We start from the raw sequence: 21,654 nt of genomic DNA, 5'->3' as shown, positions 1-21,654 counted from the left end.
GGAATTCCAGGATGCAGCTAATCCCTGCACGAACAATGTGGATAATTAGAAATAACGATGGGAGCAGCCAGCGTGGTCATTAGCAATTCTGCACCAGGGCTGCAGGCAGCAAGTTCTGAGCTACTGGCTTGGAGTTGGAGGGGAGCCGGGTCCTCTGCATCCTCCCCTTGCTTCCCCGGCACGGCCGAGCGGTTCCCAGAGCCATGCGGCTGCATCCTCGCTCTCGCAGCCATGGGAATGCAGGAACACAGCCCGGCCTCTTTGGCATTCCTCAGTGGCGTCATTTGTACAAGCGAGTTGGTAAGAAAAGTGTTAGTTGTGTAGCAAGCAGTGAGGTGGCTTTCAGCAGGTGAGCGAGCCAAGGATAATTTACACTGAAGAGGGCGAAAAAGAAAGTAGCAAAAATAAGAACTCAGCAAAATCCTGAGCTCCTTACAATAGGAGAGCTGCCAGACCTTGCACTCTTGCTAGTCCTTAGTCTTGCTTCGTAATCCACCTCTGCCTTCCTGCTCATAAGTGACATTTGTTTTGCTCACTCACTGCACATGACAGTGCTGTAAATGACAGAACTGTATCTCGTCATTGGTACCTCGACTCTGTCCATCAAATTGTTTCTGCTTGAGCCTTTGGTTCTATATGTTTAGCTAAGGAAGTGCTAGCTCCCTGAACTCAGCATTAACCATTCTTTCTCTGCTTCAAGCAAAAGCTGGCCTGAAAAGTGATAGATGAAAACCCTAAATGTCGTCATGTGTCCTCAATATGTTCAAAAACCTATTATTTAATTACCTATCAGTGATACCATTGAGGTAAGTGATTTAGCGATGAGAATGTTTTCATACAGTAATTAGATTGGATTCAGAACTACGTATGCATTTGCCTGGAAAGTTTTAAAAAAACAGTGTTTGTGCACTGTGCTAGTAGCTTGTTTAAAGCTCCTTTGTTCACTAGCACTTTTTTTCATTTTAGAAATATGGTCTTTATATGTTACAATGCAAAGAAAACCTAAAAAATGAACTGAATAGAGTGTGAGTAAGATTTGAATGTTTGTCAGTCCACACTGCAATAGATGTGATACTGTGACTCATTAAGGAAGATACTCAAATGTGATAATGATGATCTAAATGTCAGTAGAAACTTTATTTTTACACTTTGCAAGTAAAGAAGATGGGCGGTTACACACTTCATCACGTTTACCAAAAATAACTCCATTTTGATATCAGTTTCATTTTTCATTCTTATGGCAACCTTGGTCAGGGCAGCACCACATCAGTTGCTACTTGAAATGCTAGACGTAAGCAGGCTTGCAGAGATCATGGGCTTCCTTATAACTCCTGGAAGAAGAGCTGAGCTTTAACAGGGTGCAGATCCCATTATGGTGGCTTTACAGTTTGCTCTCAAAGGCAATTGCTGTCAGCTGAGCTTGTTCTGAACACAGAGCTTTTGAGAACATTGTAATATCTATTCTTTTCCCTGGCTGACTACAAAAGGCAATGAAGAAAACAGGTTGTGCCCAAGTTTTTGGTGTCTTCTAAGAACTGTGGCTTTGGAGAGACTAAAATGGTTAGGAGTTGAAGAGCAGCTTGGCAAGTACATGACGACAAACCTATTAAACTTCTTTCCTTTTAAACATCCCTGCTGCTTGTGACTACTGTAGCCAACTGATTTATGAGGATTGGGTGCTTTTCCTGCAGAATATAGTCATTAGCTCGCTTTCAAATGTATTGTCTATGCTAAAAGGCTCATTAATTTACACTTACTGAAGTATATGATAAATGGTAACATTTGTGGCAGCAGTGGCGCAAGTGGCAAACAGAACTTAGGGATGTGATGGGAAATAGGGTTTATTTATAAATAGGAATGCAGTAAATGGAATAACCTTTTAAAGAGCTGGCAGAGTTATTTATCATTTCACTGTGCTGTAATTGGGTAATTTAACAGTATTTTCACATACCGTGTTATGTGAGTTATATTATTTCACACACATATAATAAGCACTAATATGCATGATTTACTGACATGTTTAGCAGAGGCATTAGAAATATGGATGATGGAGATAGAAATGTAGAGTTATAAAGAAAAGTTAAAATAACCTAATGGAGACTGCAGCTGCCTGAACCATTTGGACTAGGGATATTAATACAGCCTGGAGGGTAGAAGGTCATTTGGCTTCCTTCTCAATCTTGGCTAGTCATTTAATCTCTATACAAAAAACAGGATTGCCGTTCCACAAATTATTCTGGATTTTTTTACTAATCAAAAGGCATGAGTTTATCATATATCCCATGTAAGAGAAAAAGATTTGTAATAGAATTCAGAAAGGTTTCTGGTAGTAGATACGCAAATTGTTTCAGGCTTGCAGCTACCCATTGTAAATAGCTGTGTGCAATTGTCCAAGTCATCTGGGTGCACCCTGTAATTACAGAGGAATCCAGGCAGTCTTTAATTTTAAACATTCATGCCTTTCATCTGTGTTAACTGGACCTGACCGCATTTCTAATTCACCCCTATTTCCAGTAGATTGCCCAGACATTTCATGCCTTTGGTGGAACATTGTAGACACACTGGAGTGCTTTATATGCTCAGAAGGTTGGATCACGCTCTGAAGAGCTGTAGCTTCTCTGCTTCTCTTGCTTCTGCAGAATAGTTTAGAATTTGTCCATCAGAGTTTACATATTTCCTCTGGTAGAACCTCTTTGGCTGAAGCCCACTGAGCTGACCCCCACTGGTCAGAATGTGCTAAATCCAGGTTAGATTTGCAGTTCCATGCAGCTACTGTTGAGGCGGGATGGGTGGAGACCATCCTTGGGAGTGGCGCTTCAAGGTAGCTTGAACAGATTTTGTGTTAAAAAGGGCAGGGTTCAGATTTGCAGAGATATCGTTCATGAAAGGTAGGTACCTCTCCAGACATCTGTTTCTAGATAAAACCACTTGAGAACACTGAGCTGCGAGACTTTCATTCTGTGGAGGACATATGGGCCTCTTGCTAGTGATGAGAAGAATTGTGGAAAGCTGAACCAGGTAAGAGGGAACTGCTATTTGAAGCAAGACAATTCCCTTTGTTTATTCACTCTATTTTAACTAATTTTGCCTCCAGTTCGTAGGTTTATATTCTGCGTGGGATGAACCTTGATGTTTAGTTGCTCTGCAGTGATCCCGTTGTACCCTTTCATATCAATGGCTTCTGAGTGACAGTAGAACACATTGCACATAGTGGGGGTGACAGAATGGTGCTAAGGTCATCTATAGCAGACTTTCTTCCAACAACTTGTAGTCCAGCTTCAAGCTGATTCGAGTCTATAGTTTATTGTTTTGGGTCTTATAAAGAGAATAATGACTCAGAGAGCCATTGCTGTGCGTGCAGTTTACCATCTGCTTAGCAGGACTATATTGTGGCAGTACATTAACCTTCTCGGACTGTAGTGAAAAGCAAATTATGTCATTGTTGTTCTTTACTGAAGGCCCAAAGTCAAAGATCTCTAGTGAAATCCAGTGGGGTGGTTGTTCTTTCCTCCCATAAACAAGGAATTGTTTTTAGTGAGAACAGATCACACAGATTTCCTTGTGTGTCTTCACCATGGCTCTCATAGTGCTCGATTATCCCCCAGCAAAGGTCTTGTTCCTGGGGTGGGGGGCTAAGGTTAATGGCTTGCAGGTGGTGGGTGTCATTTAGATAGGACCTGCTGCTAATATCATAGATAATACATTTGCTCTCTAAACAACATTGCCTGGCTTTCTATTTATTTATTTATTTTTACTTTGCTTAATGGTAGGTGTTTTAATATTTACAGAGGTGAAACCTACTGGGTATTTCTGTATTTGCAGATAACTCGGCCCCCTGTTTTTTCTCCTAGATTCCAGTGGATGTCTAGTAGTAGTAGTAGTTCCCTCATTAGCTCTCTCTTCGACAAGAAACCAGGGCATTGGCACTGCTGTGGAAACAGTTTGGTCTGGAGACCATCCCAGCTATGAACTGCTCAGGATGCCTTGACCAATGGGCCGGGGTTGAACCTTTCCTAGATGCCTTTAGCAGGATAGAACCACTTAACTCACCCTAAGACTAGATGTTGAGATACTAGTGACTGCCAGGCATGCTGTGACCATAAGATTGCAACTTCTCTGCTGTGCCAAACTCCCATTATAACCCAGTTTGATCTGCAGGTCCCTATTCTGTTTTTCCTGTTCATTGCTACATTCATTCTGCATTTGGTGGTATGTCCTCCACCTAAAGTGAGCCATCCTGTACTGCTTAACTTCTAGGTGTCTCATCAGAAGCTTCATGCTGTTGTTCACAGCTTGGATGGAGGGTGACTGTGCTGTAAGCACACTGAAAACTAAAGAGAAATGGCCAAACTCTCCATCCGGCAGTTTGGAATTGTTCATTAACAACCTCTACGTACACAAGCAGCCGCCACATATTCATGGACTATGTGTCCAGGAATAGAGAGGTGGGGCAGAAAGTCCAGGATAGGCTCCACTGCCAAAATAATCAAGAGAAGTGAAAAGTTTCCAAGGTGTTCATTCCCTAAATTGTTTTCTCCATTTTTTGTTCCTGGCTTCATTTGAGCAAGTGATCTCCAAGAAATTAGAGTGTCTCTATTTTGAGTTAATTCCTCTTGGTGTGGGGCAATAGGGAGGTATAGTTGCTCTCCAATTTAACTACACACTCTTCTGTGCAGGAAAACACAGGAGGTCATTTTTAGTACAGAATCTAAGGTGAAATGCCACGGAGGAGTTCATATAATGTATGAAATGGAAATGGTTTTGTTTAGAGGAAAAAACACAACTCTTGAACCCTTGCTTATTTGTAAGATGCGGATCCAAGAATTACTAAAAATGACTGTCTAGAGAATCCAGATGGAGACATGGGGATTCTTGAACCATAGTTCTGGTTCTATTACAGACTTCAGCACTTTACACCTCTTGATACTTTTAGATAGGAAGAGGTGAAGAGGCTTAGGTGGAGTTTAATCAAACTGATGCTGAACTGATGCAATACTGTAGGAAGGAGAAGTTCTGTGTTTCATGCCTCTCATAAGAGCATCATGAGCATGAGTGTTCCCACACAAACATGACTTGTCTTTTTGTTGTATTGCTTAACTCGGGCTTTGGTTGTTCCTGCGTCCATGACCTTTGACAGAGTCAGGGGGAAGAATCTTCATCCCTTCTCTTTTCCTACCGGGCAAGTATAAAATGAAAATACTGACATTTGATGGTAGGCTGTTTGCTGAGGAAATGTACTGACCATAGTAAAAACACTTAAGTAATTTGGCACTTAATCCTTTCCATGTAACTGTGGCTTGATAAATAATATGCATCTTGTTTGACTCAAATGTCCAGAACTGAATAATGCAGCTTCAACCAGTCCCATAATGTAATGCTGTCCTTCCTAGTGCAACTTCATGGCTTAGGAAAAACCGAGACAATTTTCAGAGCAAAATGCTTTTTTTCCTTTGTGATGATATTCAGCCACTAGGTCTCTTTTCTTTTATCTCACTTGAATGATGTTAATAGCTCATAAAACTGTGTGGTGGCTGGTGCAAGGCAGTAATGACTTCTTCTTGTGGCCTGCATTCTGAACCCATTAGATCGGTAGATTTATTGCAGCCCAGAGGTATTTTAACCTGAAAATTTCTTTACTACTTTATTTTGAGCCGTATTTTGTTCAACATTTATTACTAATCTGAAATTTTGTCTGCCTGGGCAAAATCCACATTTGATAACTAATAAATGAGGCATCATAAGTGAAGAACATAGGCTGAAGTACTTGCTGTCTGGGTTTTTAATCTGCTTGCATTAGCTTTTGAATGAAGGAAGTACTAAAAGCTTTGTATGTAGGAAATCTTGAAAGGAAATCTTGAAGGAAAATGGAAAGACAAAGATTTTTTTTTTTATTTAGGGAGAGAAGTGGGAGAGTCTGGGCTGAAGATCTAAGCTCATTTGGAAGGTCTGCTTGGCAAGACAGATTTGATGGTAGCCTCTAACCTTTCGTGAGAGAGAATAGGCAGGACCACGTTATCCTGGAGCCTTCCATGCTCCCTAGTGAACAGCTAGAGCTTTTACTTTTCTAACCAGCATCTCGTAAATTTACTGTTTTGGTTGTAGCTGCTCTTTGGGACTCCAGCAGCACAGCTTGGCCATGAGAATTCCTGAGCGTGCTGCTGCTACGTCAGTGCAAACAAGAGACTCAGAAAGGTCACCTTGTTCACAGCATCAGCACTGAGTGCGTTTAACTGCAACTACGCCTGAAAAGAGAATCCCCCTAAAGAACCCTTGTTGCACAGTAATCTCTGCATTTTAAGGGGGTTTATTTCAGATGAGCCATATTAAAAGCATACACTGTTGATTCTGCAGTCATGATAATCTACCTGTTGGCCATAATATGCTCTAGGCTTCACTCTAAGGAACACATAATAATAAATAGTTCAGCTGTCCTTAGCAGGAAAGCTCCGTTTCCTCTGTATGCCCAGGTGCACCCTTGGATTAAGTTATGTGACTAGCAAAGAAGAATCCCACTCTAGTGATAGCAAGAAGGGGAAGGAAGACATTTTTTACCATTTCAAAAGGCAGCTGCATTAGACCGTTCTGCATTAGACCATTCCTCTGGAAGTGTCTCCTTTCTGCTGTCTTGCAGGTCCATTGAAGCTGGCAGCCGTGGAGGTATCACTACAGACAAGTCGGAGATTTTTCTAGCTCAGCTGCAGGCTTTCATTTGGGTGCTCTTTAATATATCTGTGCCCACAGAAATACTGCACTAGCACTGCTGTCATGCTAGAAAGTGTGGATGGAAAAGGCGTAAAGGTTCCTATTTGTTTCTGTTATGTAAGGATCTCATTTTGTCACCTTTATTTGCCAGTGACAAGTAATAGGAGCATGAGCATCAGAAACCTCTCTTCTCTTTTCATCTACTTCTAGCTAATTTTGCGAATGACGGGAGGTAATTAAATGGGGTATCTCAGACTTCCCGTTCTTTATCTGCTGTTCGTAAAGTGCTCTGTGATGTGCAGATGAGAGATGCTGCATCCATAAAGAATATGAGAAAGCAGCTGTGCCCTCATGCAAACGACTGCAAATGAGGAGCATCTGCCTGGCACTTGGCGAGCTGCCGGCTCGGCCACTGCCAAGCCTGAACATCCCTCTGAGATACAGACAACCCCTTCCTTCATTTAGGGCTTAAGGACGAGGTCAGTGTTTAGGCAGTTGGATATCACTTTTGACAAAGTGCGGAATCAAGGCAGAGTTGTTAATTATGTGTTCTCGTTAAAATGACAGATATCTGCTGTGTAGTGTCACATGGGTGGCTGGGGTCAAAGGCACTCATGACACAGTGCCATGGTCCTGCAAATCCCTCCTCACTGTTAGACTACCTGGATATAAGGGAGAGGGAAATTGGTGGCAAAACAGCATTTTAAAATACCACTGCCCTCTCTTCTAGGTGCTGGGGAAATCTCATTTTTATCACTCTGTGGTTAAGACCAGATAAAATCCCTCCTTCGGCCAGCTTAAGGAAACTCCAAGTGCACTGTGTGCCACACATGATGTTTCTCATTTTGTAGAAAACATAAAAGAGAGTATCTCTATGGGGTCTGGTGTGTAATAAGTTTTAACTCCTTAACAATCCATTTTCCAAGTCTTTGAAACCTGCTCTTGTACTCGATATCTTTCTACTTGCTGTGAAAAAAGAAGGGGAAAACGTAAAGTGTAAATGAACGTTCCTTTAATACTCTGAGTTTTCCTCCATGGCTGTATCAAACTACTATTTGGAGGTAGTTCAGCAATGGTTCTTGTTTTGTCTTACAGAATATCGACATCACCAACTTCAGCAGCAGCTGGAGTGATGGACTGGCCTTCTGTGCTCTCCTGCACACATATTTGCCTGCACATATTCCATACCAGGAGCTCAATGGCCAGGATAAAGTAAGTTGTTATAGCTGCTCCTAAACAACTCCCAGGGCAAGTTCTCTATTTTGATGGGTTTGGGTGTATGGTGGAGACATGGTGCTGCAAGATTTTGGTATTGATTCATGCAGAATAAATAGGTGGGAGCAACAACAAGAGACAAATGTGATTTAAGAATGTAAAAAGGAAGTAGGCTGGCTGAAAAGCAGAGGGAAACTGGTGGTGAAATTCTAGAGAGAAAAGGCAGAGACTGCTGATTAAAGACTTAGTGACAAGTTGCCTGAGTCCAATCAGTGCTGCATATAAACATGACGAGAGCATCTCTTTTGAAAGGCTACAACAGATACTTCCTGATGCTCCTAATAACCTCAGAAGATGACTTTTAGGAGTGGCTTTCTTCCCTTTGACAAGTATTGGGGCAGAAATATACTGGAGGATTTAGCTTGCTGTATGTATAGTCGAGGCTTTTCAGTGGGGTTTTTGATGTGTGGCAATCAATGTGTAATAAAAGTGTAATGTCAAGATGACTTGTAGATCTGCCCTGCATTTCGAGACTCATTTTGAGTTGGGCAGCACACATTAAAATACTGAGTCTAAGCAGATGAATCATTCATTGAACTGTTTGGGCAACAGAGTATCAAAAAGTCAAACCATGTCAGCACATTCCAGATGTTTTTAAGACCCTTAAAAAGAAGGGGAGCCTGGATTTTCTTCAGCTAGCTAGTGTCCATTACAATAACAGTTATGTTATCTATAGGAATGCCTTATGCATTAGTTAACGCTTTTTCAAGAAATCTTTCGCTCGCAATAAAGACAAAACCTCAGTGTTTCTTCTGCTCAGTTGTAAGAAGTTTCACAAGAACCCATTTGTGAGAACAGCACTGTAGCTTAGGCAAGCATAGATGAGCTATTGAAAGGCAACTTGTTTGTGAGTGTGCCTTACTAATACAAAAAGCTTGGGGAAAATGTCGTAAGACAATCATACAAAAGTTATTTGAGTTTAAAAGTTTCCAGCTTTTAAGGAAACCACTCTGAAAAAAACTTTTGACAAAAGCTACCTAAAACCATACATTCTGCATGGAGATTCATTGCTCTTAGTATTCCTTGCTATTTTTATCTGGGACTTGAGTCTAGCCTTCTTCTCTGTATAAAGATACTGAATCTGATGTTTTTCAGGGACTTACTGATTAATCCATACATGTGGTAGGATTCAGGAACAGTAATCATACTTTGGTGTTAATGCTTTTGAACCTTGTTTTATTTTTACAGAAGAGAAATCTGATGTTAGCATTTCAAGCTGCTGAAAGTGTAGGCATCAAACCAAGTCTGGTGAGTATCCTACTGCTAGCAAGGGAAGAATTGCTGCATATACCATTCCAAATCCTTTGTTGTCGTGCAGCTAGTCAGTAAGATCATATTGAAAATGTTCATGTAGCATTAGGGAAGGTGGCATCATAATCTCTGAATGTTCCAAGCATTAGGAGAGCATCCCAGCAGGAAATGTTTGTAGAATCATAGAATGATGTAGTGTCAAGGAACCTCTGGAGGTCGTCTGGTCCTGATATGAGAGTATGGATTATTTGCTCTTACACAAACCTATTTTAGAAGATAATTCCTGTACTTATGGGTAAAGTCCTATATATGACTGGCAGACCATTTTCCTTCCTTTTATTTTAGTTTTTTAAAAAGCAGAAGGATAGTTTTTCTTGTTTGAACTCTGTTTAAAAACTCTTGCATGTTAAATGCATGTTAAATGCATGTTAAACTAGTTTGTTCTTTGGCATGAGCCTCAAAATGCACCGGGCCAATAGATCTCACTCATGGATTTTGATACTGAGTATGGTTTTAATGAGCTCTGGGACTGGCGCCGTAGTGATGTTGGATACCCACACCTACTCAGAGGACCCAGTGATGTTCAGTGGTGGTGCTTGACTAAGTCTTGCCCATGTGTCCTGTGCAGGAACTCAGTGAGATGATGTACACGGACCGGCCAGACTGGCAGAGTGTGATGCAGTACGTCGCCCAGATTTACAAGTACTTTGAGACCTGAGATGCAGAACAAGAGGTGGGCAGAAGTGGGGAGAGACTGAAGAAAGCTACAGATGCACTCAATCACTTTAAAAAGCCCCTCGTTCCTCTTCCACAACCATCCTAAGCTCTTAGTCTGGCAGAAAGCTCTTCCATAATTGTGATTACACCTGGGACTACGACCAAATATCCACTGTCCACCTATATAAACCACATCCATCTGTAATTTTATTCCTACATGGAAACTGCAAAGCGTTTTTTACCAGGTCTAGGAGTTTTCTGAAGAGGATCCATTGTGCTAACAATGTTTGTCTGAAACCAGCATCTGCCAACAGGAGACCTTCCACAAAATGAAGTATTAAACCAGTGTGGACTAATGCTGGCAGTCAAGAGAAGCTGGGAGATTTAATACTAACACAAAAGCCCACAAAAATGTTGTTCTTGCCAAAACATGCTTAACTCATCCCAAATGCTGCTTTCTTGCCTTCATACCTTTTGTAAGACACTGTGACAGGTGCATGTAAGTGTGTAGAAACTTAAGTTGAGTTACTCTGATACATCTGACCCAAGAAGCCTCCTAATTTGCTTGTCATAGCTTATCCAACAGGATAGTAACGGGAGCATTTGTCACTTGGAAGCCACACTCTGTTCCATCTCTGATTAGTGACCGAACTTCAAAGATCCTGCCTGGTGCTGGGACTCCATTTCAGATCAAACAGAAATTATCTCTTTGAGAAAAATAGCTTTATTACTACAGCTTCCTGACTGTGGCTTCATTACTGCAGGAAGGCAGAGCCCTGTTTCCCAGCTGACTGTGCAGGCACAGTTGTCATGCAAACTTACTAGTTTTATTTTACAAGGTGCCAGTAATCAGGTGGTGACTCTTTAAGCAATACAGGAACATCTCAGTACTTCTTATTTTTGTGGATTGAGTGGAGTAACTTCTGCGTCGTTCCTGAATCGCAGAGGTATGTATGTAGCTGCTGTCAGTGCATGAATCCTGAGACAGTTTCCATGCTTAGAAGTGATAAAATCCCGTAAAAGAACATAGTAATATATTAATACCAATGGAAATTGCAACTTCAATCCACAAGTTACAAGGAATTTAACTGGAACACCTCTCTGTGCCATGGAAATCTTTAAGATGCCACAGAATAGCTTTTCAGCTCAATAGTCCTGTTAGTAAAACATCTGAAAGGTACTGTTTAATTTACAGTTACACCGTGTCTTTCATTTCACCCCATGAAGTTAACTTTTCTGTTTGCCTGCCGTGCTAGCAGGATCAAACAGGCTGCTTAATTTGTTCTGAAATCAGGTCTCAGAGAGCCTTCTTTGTACAGCAGCTCACAGAAAGCCGCCTCGCTGCTTTAGATTGTGCTGATAGAAGAAAGAAATTGTATAGTTAGTGTGTTTAACCCTGTGACCCGGACCTGATGCTTCGTGAATGTTAATCATGACAGCTAGGGAGCGTTTCTCCCTTACAGAAGATAATAGTGTGTTCTCACTGCTCTTAACTCCAGAAAAGAGACTAATGAAATAGAAACAGGTGCTTTCATAGAGGAAACTTGGTGTTTCAGGGTTTGGGGGGATTTGCAGGTGGCTGAGCGTAGCTCTGGCTTTCCCAAAGTGCTTTGGTTTCTTGATGCTATTTAATTAGTAAGGAGCCTATTTCAGCTATTGGTGTTCTCACAACAAAATACTGGGTTAGGGGGGAGATGCCAGTGGCTGGGGTCAGCGAGGGAACTGAGCAGAAATGCAGTGTGCACCTGTGTCACAAAAGGAGAAAAGCGTCGTCTGCTCCGAGTCCTAGTCTGCCATTTGTTCTAATCCATCATGCCCAGGAAAGTCTGATTCCAATCTTTGGAGAGTCCTTGTGATAAAAGGAGACAGTGGCACACACTTAACAGTGCCCTAGCACTCTTTGGTGTCATCCTATACTGTGGGAAAGTCGTTGTAAATGCCGGCCGGAGAGCTTTCCTTGCAAGAGAGTGCTTTCTAGATTGAATTAACACTCCAGTATATTTTCCAGCATACACTTCAGCATCCCTAGAGAACATAGGATGAGTTGCTTTAAGTGTTCTCAGTTAAAAGTTTCCACTTATGTGATGAGATGGAAGAGAAAAATAGCAGCTAAGCAGAGATCTTCTAGGAAGGGAGCCACTGCAGAGCCCTGCTGCCTTGTGAATGCAGCAGGGTTTATTTCCCTTGAGGTATCTGTTGGCAGAGATCCCAAGTCTCTCCAATGGGCTGCAGTTCAAAGCCTAGTGAAGTCAACACAGAAAATTCCATATTCCTCAGTAGGCCTTGCATCGGGCACTTGGAGGGATGAAAAAACCTGTTTTCATTCCCAAAGTCTGGAAAACATTTTGAAGTCAGAGCGCTGCACAAGATCTGAAGAAGAAAAATGATCTCAACGGTCTGGTCACTGGAAGTGTATGGATGTGGTCCATGTGACTGCGCAGATGTATGTTGAGTACATGTGTTATCTGTTGTGTCATTTGCTTCAAGCTCTGCTCTGACATTTATTTTAATCTTTTTCCCCAAGACTTATTCTAGCCTTAAAAACAAACCATTCCACAACTTCATCTTGGGGCTATTATTTCTACAAATCAGTTTTCCAAAGATATCTCTGTCATCGCTTCTCAGCTTATTTACCCGAGCCCGCAACAGCGTATAGCAAGCACGAGGAGAAGGCAACATTCAGACCTGGATCAGGAATGATATTTCTCATTCTTCATGCTTAAAAACATTGTTGGTTATCTGGGAGTTAGACACTGTATGTCAGTAAGGGAGAATGTACCAAGTTTCACCTTTTGTCCAATGTTACCTTTCAATCTTGAAAAGCTGTAAAACACCTCTCTATAAAATGCTGATATTTTATGATGAAGATTTTTTTTCAGATAACTTTGACTTGTTTTTAGATGAAGAATATTGTTTCTTTAGTTCACTGTTCTAATATTGCGTATTGTTTTCTTCCTTTGGAACCTTGCACAGATGCAATTCTAGACCCAGATTTTCAGCAATGACTTGTTTTTGGATGGTGCCTAAGAATTTGAATGTCCCATACAGGATGGTGAAGACCAGCCTGGTTTTTAGAAAATACCGAATTCCTTCATGATTGCATAAGAAATTTCAGATTGGAACTGCAGGAGCCACATTCTCTCTACTTTTAAATTAGGGCATTTCTTAATTAAGGTAAGGTATAGGATATAGGGATAGTCTTCATAGGAGTTTTGAGAGTCCTCTCAAAAATGTGTGGAATAGAATGATGTTACGAAGTGGGATAATGGACTGTATGAGCAACAGTTTGCCTGAACTGCCCAAATCTTTGTGGCCTTTGCGTCTGAAGAGATGCAGATGAAATCTGTGTGCCATGTCACCATGTGCTGTCTAGCCCTCCGTAACCCTTGCAGCTACACGCGCACCCCTGTGTGTGTGCACTTGAGTAGTTTGTCAGATTGCGAGAAACTAGAGGAGTGATTTTTGTTGAGCAAGTGAGAAGAATGGGAAAGATGGAAATTCAGTGACGTTCCGATGGGATATTGCATTGCTGACTGTTATGCCAGAGCTGTCGGGGAGGAAAGAAGAACAAAAGTGTGACGTGTAAAAGTATGAAATGTGTATGAGCTGACTCCCAAGATTGCTAGTGAGTCATAGAAGGTACAGATTGGTTCATGGCTTGGGAATGTACTGAGGAGACGAGAAGTGAGCCCAGGGCCTGAGCTCTCTCAGAAGGTTTTCTGGCAAGGCTGCAAAGCGGAGCACAAGTCCAGTGTGTGAAGAGAGGAGCACGCGTGCCTGGGCCTTTGCGGACCAGAAGGGACCACAGGTATCTTTAGATCTCTGCTTTTGATAGTCCTTACTGACATCACGCTCTTGAGGAACATTTTTTCTATGAGTGCAGCCTGAGGTGGATCTCAGAAGATGAGGAGGGAGAAGAAGGCAGAGCTCGATATCTTAGTCAGGTTCCCCTTTCTGTGCCGGTGATATTCAAGGAAATGCAAACAGGGGCAAATGTTTCCCTGCTCTTCCTGTGCTGCAGCAAGGAAGCAGAGCTAAGCAGAACAAATCAATCCTGTGTCTTTTGTTTAGCAGGCTGATTTTTGACTTACCCGGACGCTCCAGTTTCCTCTCAGGGAGACACATTCTCCTCTTTGCATTTTGGCAAGTTTTCTTTTTGTAGTTCGAAATTGCTTTTTTTCCATTTTTTCCCTATGAATTTTGTTGGTTTATGTGTGCAACCAGTAGGTGCGAGCTTTCTTTCCAGCCCAAATAGGTACACGCTGGCAAAGCGCTTGGTTCTTCCCTGAAACGTGTCGAAGTGGAGCTTTTGGCTTCCTTGGCTTTCCTTTCCCACTTCCCTGGCAGCGCAGCTCCGGGAGTGCGTGTTCATCTGATGACCCTGCGTACCCCCCTTGTCTTTGTCTGCTTGCGATACCAGGACTTCCATGCGGAAGCATCCGAGGGGGCCAGCTGTTCACAAAGCTGTGCCTTGCGTGGCTGATAAAATGCAGAGTCTGTATGGGTGAGATTATGCATTTTCCTGTCAGAAGAGGGCTTTAGCCTAAGGCGACTCAGGGCACTGAGCATTGAGATATTTTTAAACCCAGCAATAACTTCTACTTTGCTAAACTGTATTGGTTTTTACCAACTCCAGTGCCATTTAGACTCAGCTGATGATATTGAGTAGAATTAAGCTTGAGCTTGGAACTTAACAACAATTAACATTTTTCATAACTGATGGTCTCTACTTTTTAACTTGCAGATGTGCCAAGTTCCACTGGGCAGTGCTGGACACAGTGTTTTTATTGATTATTGGTCCAGGCTTGAGTTTGTCCAAAGGGGTAATCCTCTCTAACAGTCAAGTACTTTTAGCTTTCTCTTGGATACAGATGTTACGTCGTAACCTAATTTATACAATGAGCACATTAGAATGTATATACTAGGCATTGCCAGATTTGGACATGCTAATATTTAAAGATTAACATTATTAAAATGTATGATGCAAAAAAAAAAAAATCTGTGTAATATTTCTAATAAAACTTTTTCTGTTTCTGATGTTTGTTGCAATATTTCAAATATCCACATGCAGAACTGATTCTTCCTCGGTCTGCTCAGCAAGATTTCCAGGAGAGATTTAGAAAGATCTTCATGGTTCATGACTGCAGTTCTGGTAGCACAGAAAATCTCTTCAGAAAGATTCCAACTTCCATTTTTTAAGCAAGTTAGAAAATTGTTGTGGGGATAAAAGAGCTCAGGAGACCTGTCAGTTCCTGAGATAGACCGTACTGTAGGCACAGTAGGAAATCATCTCGGTGCAGAGGTGAGGGAGAAACACCCGAAGGAGCCACACCTGCATTAGGAGCTCTGAAATGACTAGAAGGTTCAAGAAAGAAGAAACTGGAAACAAAGACTCGTGACTGGAGTGAATATAGAATTATGTCACCAGTAAGGTAAGAGGCAAAACAGCTTTGTAGTGATAAGATACTATACATAATACGAAGGATGAGCACAGTGTAGTGCCAGCCAGACATTTCTCTGAACTTCCATGAAAGAAGAACTATAAGAGACTGACTATCCAATGCATCTAGAGCTTGCAGCGATCCTGAGCTCTGGTTCATTGGGAACATATGTGAAGATGTGCCTATGAACCTATGTTATTCATCATTCATTTGGGAAACACATACACCTAACTGAGACTTCTTTTTATTATTATTATTTCATGATGGCAGTGGCAGTGCAGAACTATCCACATTGCTGAATCAGCCAAGAGAATGAGAAAAGAAGTGTTTGAGCATCTAAATTTCTTCCAGCATCTCAGGTACATTTTGGTCCAGCTGTACAGGGGAAACCATATGGGAAAAAAAGTTCTCCTTTGCATAATCCAAACTACTTTGCCTTTCCTCACCAATGTATCATGTTTCAACCTCGATTTTCATGCTGGTTTGATCCTTCCTGGTGGCAATGTCACAGGTAAAGCTCTGTTGCTTTGGTGGCAGTGTCACAGGGAAAGCAATGTTGCTTTGATGATTTTTACTAATTTGGGCAGCTTTATCTCCTGGACACAATACGAGCACATGAAAATGGCAAATTAGAATTTCTTACTTTTTTCAACCTGCCACTTTATTTTGAAGGCTTGTTGCAGCTCCCTTGGAAAGCACTAGCCTCAATATTTGCACCTCAGTCACCTTCTGCAAATTCTCAGAACCAACCCTGTTTAGCTATCTAGAAATCTCATTATCGCCGGGAAAACAGGCTGGTATTGTGCTTGCAGTGTAGAGAAAAGCACTCTGAACACTTAGACTTATTATCTGTGTGACCTTGGACTAAGGTAGTTCATGTCCATCTACCTAAATTCCTAGTATTTTATTGACCTGTTTTCCCTATCTTTTTGACTGTCCTTGTGTTTTTGATTTAGCTAGAAACCCTTTGGAGTAATGCTTGTATTTGCCAGAAGTTCATGCGGCCTGATAATGTCAATATGCAGTATTACCATACAACTAATTAATAATCAGGCTGGATTGGTTTTGAATCATAGATGAGTCCTCAAGGGATGAAACCAGAAGCCCTGCTCAGGCAAACTGTGACATAGCTGGACTCTGCGACTGGATGCAAGTATTCGTCGTGCAAGGAAAACTTCTAATACAAGATGAGCTGGTGGCAGCTTGGCATTCAAAGCCTTGCTCCTCTGACTACTGCTTTTCTGCATTCATGTATCCCAGACAGATCTTGTCTGGGATATAAAGCTGGTCATCTCTGTCTCAGGTTAGAGGAACTGCAGTAAGGGAGGATTTTGTTGGGTTTTTTTTTTTTTTTTGGCTGTTGTTGTTTTATAAATAAGTTAGAGATGCTTGTAGGATGCTTTCCATAATGTCTGATTTTGCTGGATATTTTGTTATGAGGATAGACTCTTGATTCCTGTGATATGGAAAGACAGAAATCCTTTCTACCTTACAGACCAGTGAGCAAAACTTGCAACCACACAAATCCCATTCTCCGTCTGAAAAGAGATCCTAGGAATCTCCTGAGACACCGGTTACTCTGTTCATTGTACAGAATGGAGATACCAACAGGTAGTGAGATAACTACTATTACAGCTACTTCAGTGTGGGCTTCAACAGGTTACCTAAACTTGTGCCAGTGCCTTTGCCATGGTAAGTGTAGGCTGGGAATCCAGCAGAACTGAATAGCCCAAGAAGCAAGCTCTGCGACTGGAAAGGATATGAGACAGTTCTTATTTTTGTCAGTCTTAAATAGGAAGCAATGCTTTTTTTTTTTTTTTTTTTTTTTTTTCAAATTTATCTTCTATGAATTGCTTGTTATCTCTCTGAAAGTAGATTCTGCTTAGGAACAATTGATTCTGAACCCTGCTGTCCCTCACTGCCAGACTTGGTCATTCTGTTACCTAAATAAGCTGCTAGACACTTTTGGGTTGTGCTGTCTCAGCCCTTCTCGTGATACATTTTCAGTTGTTTTATTTGCTGGAAAAATCTGGATTTGCCATGAAGACAATCACTGTGTAATAATTGCTGACAGGTTTGCAAGTGGCTTAGTAAGAAGATGAAAATAATATTTTTAGCTACTGTTTTCCCAGGATATTTGTGGCTGGTTATAGATGGCATGAAATGACAGGAGTCAAGGCTGCTTCGCTACATTTGGCTTTACTGCCAAACATCTTCTAATGCTTGGAATGGAAAGAATAATTCCTTTTCCTGACTTTTTTCACGTTCTTCTAATTTGAGATGGAGAAGTTTTTATTTGTTTGTATCACCACAGTGCCTCTGACCCCCTGCCATGAACCAGGACATCTGTGTGAACACTCAGACCTGCTCCAAACATGGACTGCAGCTTTTTGAGGTTCATGTCAAACTGGAGACCCTGGTAGAGACGGATAAAAGCAGACTGCCACGACCTGAGCTAAATTTAAGCTGAAGATCTGAAGTTTAAAGCGCAGTGTGAACAGTGGGAGTCTTGATTTGCATTCCCAAAGTGGTCAGAGACCTTCCATGGGAACGGAGGCAGGTGTGCTAGCCACAAACCAAAGTTTCAACCTCGGTGAACCTACTTGTGCATCCAGGGGGTGTGGTGAGAAGGGAACTCTTGGTTTCCGGAAAAGCATAGAAGCAATTTTTGGAACCCTCATCTCTTAGCCAGTCTCTTCATGTCTCCCTTTAGTCATTAGTAACATTAGTGGTACCCCAAATTCCCAGATTTCTGCCAGTTAAATAGACTGGACGTCAGGTCATGGTTCTGTCACGACACTTCAGAGCTCTCCTGCTTGCTTTTGAGTGGCTCTTCTGACCCTTCACAGGTCCTGAGAGACAATGGCCTTCAAAATCTCCAGAGACATCACCCTTTCCAAAGACCATCACCACCAGAAATTGTCTGCTGTGCTGTGGTTCAGAATGGCCGTGTTTTCAGTTTGTCTTTTTAAAGAGCATTTAGCTCACAAGAAAGGAAATGGGATGGATGTAAGCTGCAGTCTACAGGAAGCAGCTCCTTCCTGACCCCTATAGCGGTCAGGCAAATGTCCTACTACCTCTTCTTAGGATGTCTACCGGGTTCCCTCAATATTAACTGTTTTGTATCTCTTTGCTTTTTAGGATGCAGTTGATGTCGTGATATGTGGACAAGAATGTCCTGTGCGGGTGAACCTCATTTCAGAGGTTGTCCTGGGATTCCACGTGATACTGTTGCTGGTAGGGAAACACAAGCAAGGGGGATAGCATGAGGGTAGCATGGGAAGTCTTGGAGATGGAGAACTGATGAGCTGCCAAGGTTAAAACCAGGTGGCTGAGGTCTCACAGGTACTGATGATGCTGAAAGAACTAGACACAAACTCTGGAGAGCAAAACCTGGAAGCAAAGTTCCCCTAGAAGAGGTGGCAGTCTGATTATGGGGACAATCACTAATTTTTACTGGGTACAGCAGAGAAAATGAAAGCTGTAAAATGCCAATGTGGGTTAAACGCTATTTGCATCTAGAATCTGGGACATGAACTGCTGTCCCTTGTTAAGTACATAGCAATGACTAAGACTTTAGCCTTACACACATGTAAAGAAGAGGTAGCCAAACTAAAGAATCAAAATGAGAACAAGTGGGATTTTTTTCCTAATGTGCTCTGCACAGACAGCTGCTCACCTGCAGCACAAAGCTCCCGTTTACTGCTTCCCTTAGCTACCATAAAAGTATATGGCAATTCCAACCCTCACCCCTCTTTGGTGTGCTGTAATCATCTCGTCTCAGACAGCTCAGCCTTCCTCTCTCCCAGCGCAGCCTTCCCATCCTCACCCATCAGGGAAACCACGGAGCTCCTCAGGTTAGTGATTCAGCTGGACATACCTAACATTTTTCCAACAGGATCAACCTGGGGATCAGGGCTACCACCAGCAGACATGGCTCAGCTTTGCTTTTTCGGTTATAAAATGCCTGTTGTTTTGCAGACCAAATGAAAAGCCGTAGCCGGCAGCCCGGCACAGGGCAACCTGCTGTCACCCCATAATGAAACGGTCACAGTGTGACAGCTGCCAGCGTCCCAGTGCGGATAGCAGGACCCAGCAGAAACATTCCCCAGAGAGATGGCTCTTTTCAGAGACCATCCCGCCCAGCCCTGCTCTTTGAAGCAAGTTGCATGAAAACAAACTTCCATATCCACCCTCGTGCCCTCGAGGTCAGCCGCAGAGAAAGCAGCCAGCGTAGCCTGTTGCTCGCTTGTAGCCCAGCGACTGCTCTCCAGTTCCCGCAGCCCCACATATCTGAATAGCACAGTGGTAATAATAATAATAATGATATCATATGCATAGCTCAGCCCTTGAGGGCGATTGTATTGCCAAGGCCCTGGAGAGCCATTCTGGGAAGAGAGAGTTCAGCCTGAAGCTTGCAAAGGGGCTAGTAATATTAATAATAAATAACATGCAATCGGATAACGCAATCCAGGTTCCAGTCTCCCTTTCATCTGCAATGAAGGCATCGCTTCGCTAGCAACCAAGCTGATAGGGTTTCTGGAAAAACGGTACGAGGCTGGAAACTACACTAATTCAATTCTTGGGATTTAAAAGTGTTTATCGCTGGGTTTCCATAGCACTTTTGCCAACGGATACGGAGAATCGAGACAATAGGCAGTGAGGTGTCTGAGTACTGGTGCCCAAGCTCTGGGAAAGAAAAGGATATTTATTTTATCACTGTCCCACTGAGAGCACCAAGGAGCGGGCAGGACCCTCTTGTGTTGGGAACTGGACAGATTTCACAAAAAAAATCTCATCATGATGAAGAAATATGATAGGGACTCTAATAAGGATATTTAGCTTCAAAAAGGTTCTGAGTGCAAATCCTCTGTTTTCTGAAAGTTAAGCGTGGCGACAGAGAGGATGGGAAGGCTGGTCTCTTCCTCTGCGTTAGCTGATTCGATTTTTTTTCATGTGCATTACACAGTTTTCACTTTATCGTGGCTAGGCTGCCTTGTAACCCCTTAGTGGCCGCATGAATCTGTCTGTGAAAGGACACTGGTTCCTGGAGATGAAGGAGCACTTTTGTAGTTTCATCTGGGATGTAGTGACCCCAGGTTTATTCTCCTCTCTGCACTATAGCTCTCGTGTGAAAGCTGTAACGACAGGAACAACAGAAATCTTCAAGTCGCAGTTCAATCTTGCACAGAGAAAACTGAAGGATTTGAGGCAAATCTAGCTCTTCTTTTAGAATTTGAGCATAATTCTATGGGTAAAGTAGCTGGCTTGTACAAATTCATGTCTTCTCATTCCATCCATTTGGTTATCCAAATGCCACCTTTTTGTATAAAGCAGAATGGCTTGGACTGCGGGGCGTAAGAGCGTGTTTTCCCGCATTGTCAGGATTTGGCAAGGAGCAGAATCACATCTTCCTGGTGCCGTGAAGCACTCGATTGCCAATGAAGTTCTGAGTCACGCTGGTGGAGCAGGCGCTTGGCAAGTTTGTTTTCTCGGGGCACGGAGCTGTGAAGGCTTCGCCCAGGAAGCGACATTAGCTGTGAGTGAAGCAATCACAGGTTGTTTGAACTGCAAAGAGCGCATCGCAGCTCATCCAGTTTCACCCTGGACTTTCCACTATGGTGTTGGCCAGGAAACACGAAGAAAACACTTTCTATGGATATCTTTGAGGAAATTGGTTCTAGCAGCTCCACCAACATAAAGGACGTGACTGGTGCCCATACCTGGCGTGAAATCCATGCAGGTGAAACCTTGCAACCAGGGCCTATAGCACTGTAACTCTATGTATGCTCTGGAAGCTCCGAATGCTTTTGGCTCCAACTGCATGTTTTCACGTAAAAATACTGCTGGAAGAGGGGCTTGACTTCTTATCATACAAGGTGGTTGGTAAGCATAATCAAACAAAGAGAAAAATTAAGATTTTTCTTCAGAATGGTATCCTCATTCCCCTTAGCCAAAGTTCTTCCTTTTTGATTTCACTTTTTTTTTTTTTTTTTTCAGGCTTGTGGTCATTTTCTTTTACTAATGAAAGCTCTCGGATATCACCCACAACTTACAAAGAATTCACACATGTGCATTGTTATGTGATGAGTTCTTGCAGGCACTTTGCTCATCATTTTTAAATTCCTGAAGAATATCCATTTATCATCAGGCGGTGGCCCTGCAGGACTGGGAAAGTCCGAGTTTGCTGATCTGCAGCTTACAGTCTTGCTGTCATCTTTTCCAAGCGTTTTTCAGACTTAGTGAAGTCACCAGGATGTAGGTTTTT

The 21,654-nt window shown here is 42.3% G+C and overlaps 1 protein-coding gene across 1 annotated transcript in view; it reads left to right on the top strand.

The window, feature by feature from the left end:
* The window catches only part of SPECC1 (sperm antigen with calponin homology and coiled-coil domains 1), a 59,288-nt gene extending 47,378 nt beyond the window's left edge, over positions 1-11,910 (top strand). Inside the window, exons 12-14 of the mRNA XM_026036941.1 lie at positions 7,798-7,914; positions 9,166-9,225; positions 9,857-11,910. Of these exons, the coding sequence (XP_025892726.1) occupies positions 7,798-7,914; positions 9,166-9,225; positions 9,857-9,946 (267 nt within the window). The 3' untranslated portion in view covers positions 9,947-11,910. The remainder of the gene's footprint in view (positions 1-7,797; positions 7,915-9,165; positions 9,226-9,856) is intronic.
* Positions 11,911-21,654: the final 9,744 nt, after the last annotated feature.

The sequence above is a fragment of the Nothoprocta perdicaria genome, unplaced genomic scaffold, assembly GCF_003342845.1.
Source record: "Nothoprocta perdicaria isolate Ctin4 unplaced genomic scaffold, notPer1 scaffold_189, whole genome shotgun sequence".
Lineage (NCBI taxonomy): Eukaryota > Metazoa > Chordata > Aves > Tinamiformes > Tinamidae > Nothoprocta > Nothoprocta perdicaria.
The sequence above is the reverse complement of the archived record's forward strand: the minus strand, read 5'-3'. Positions and strand labels throughout refer to the sequence as shown.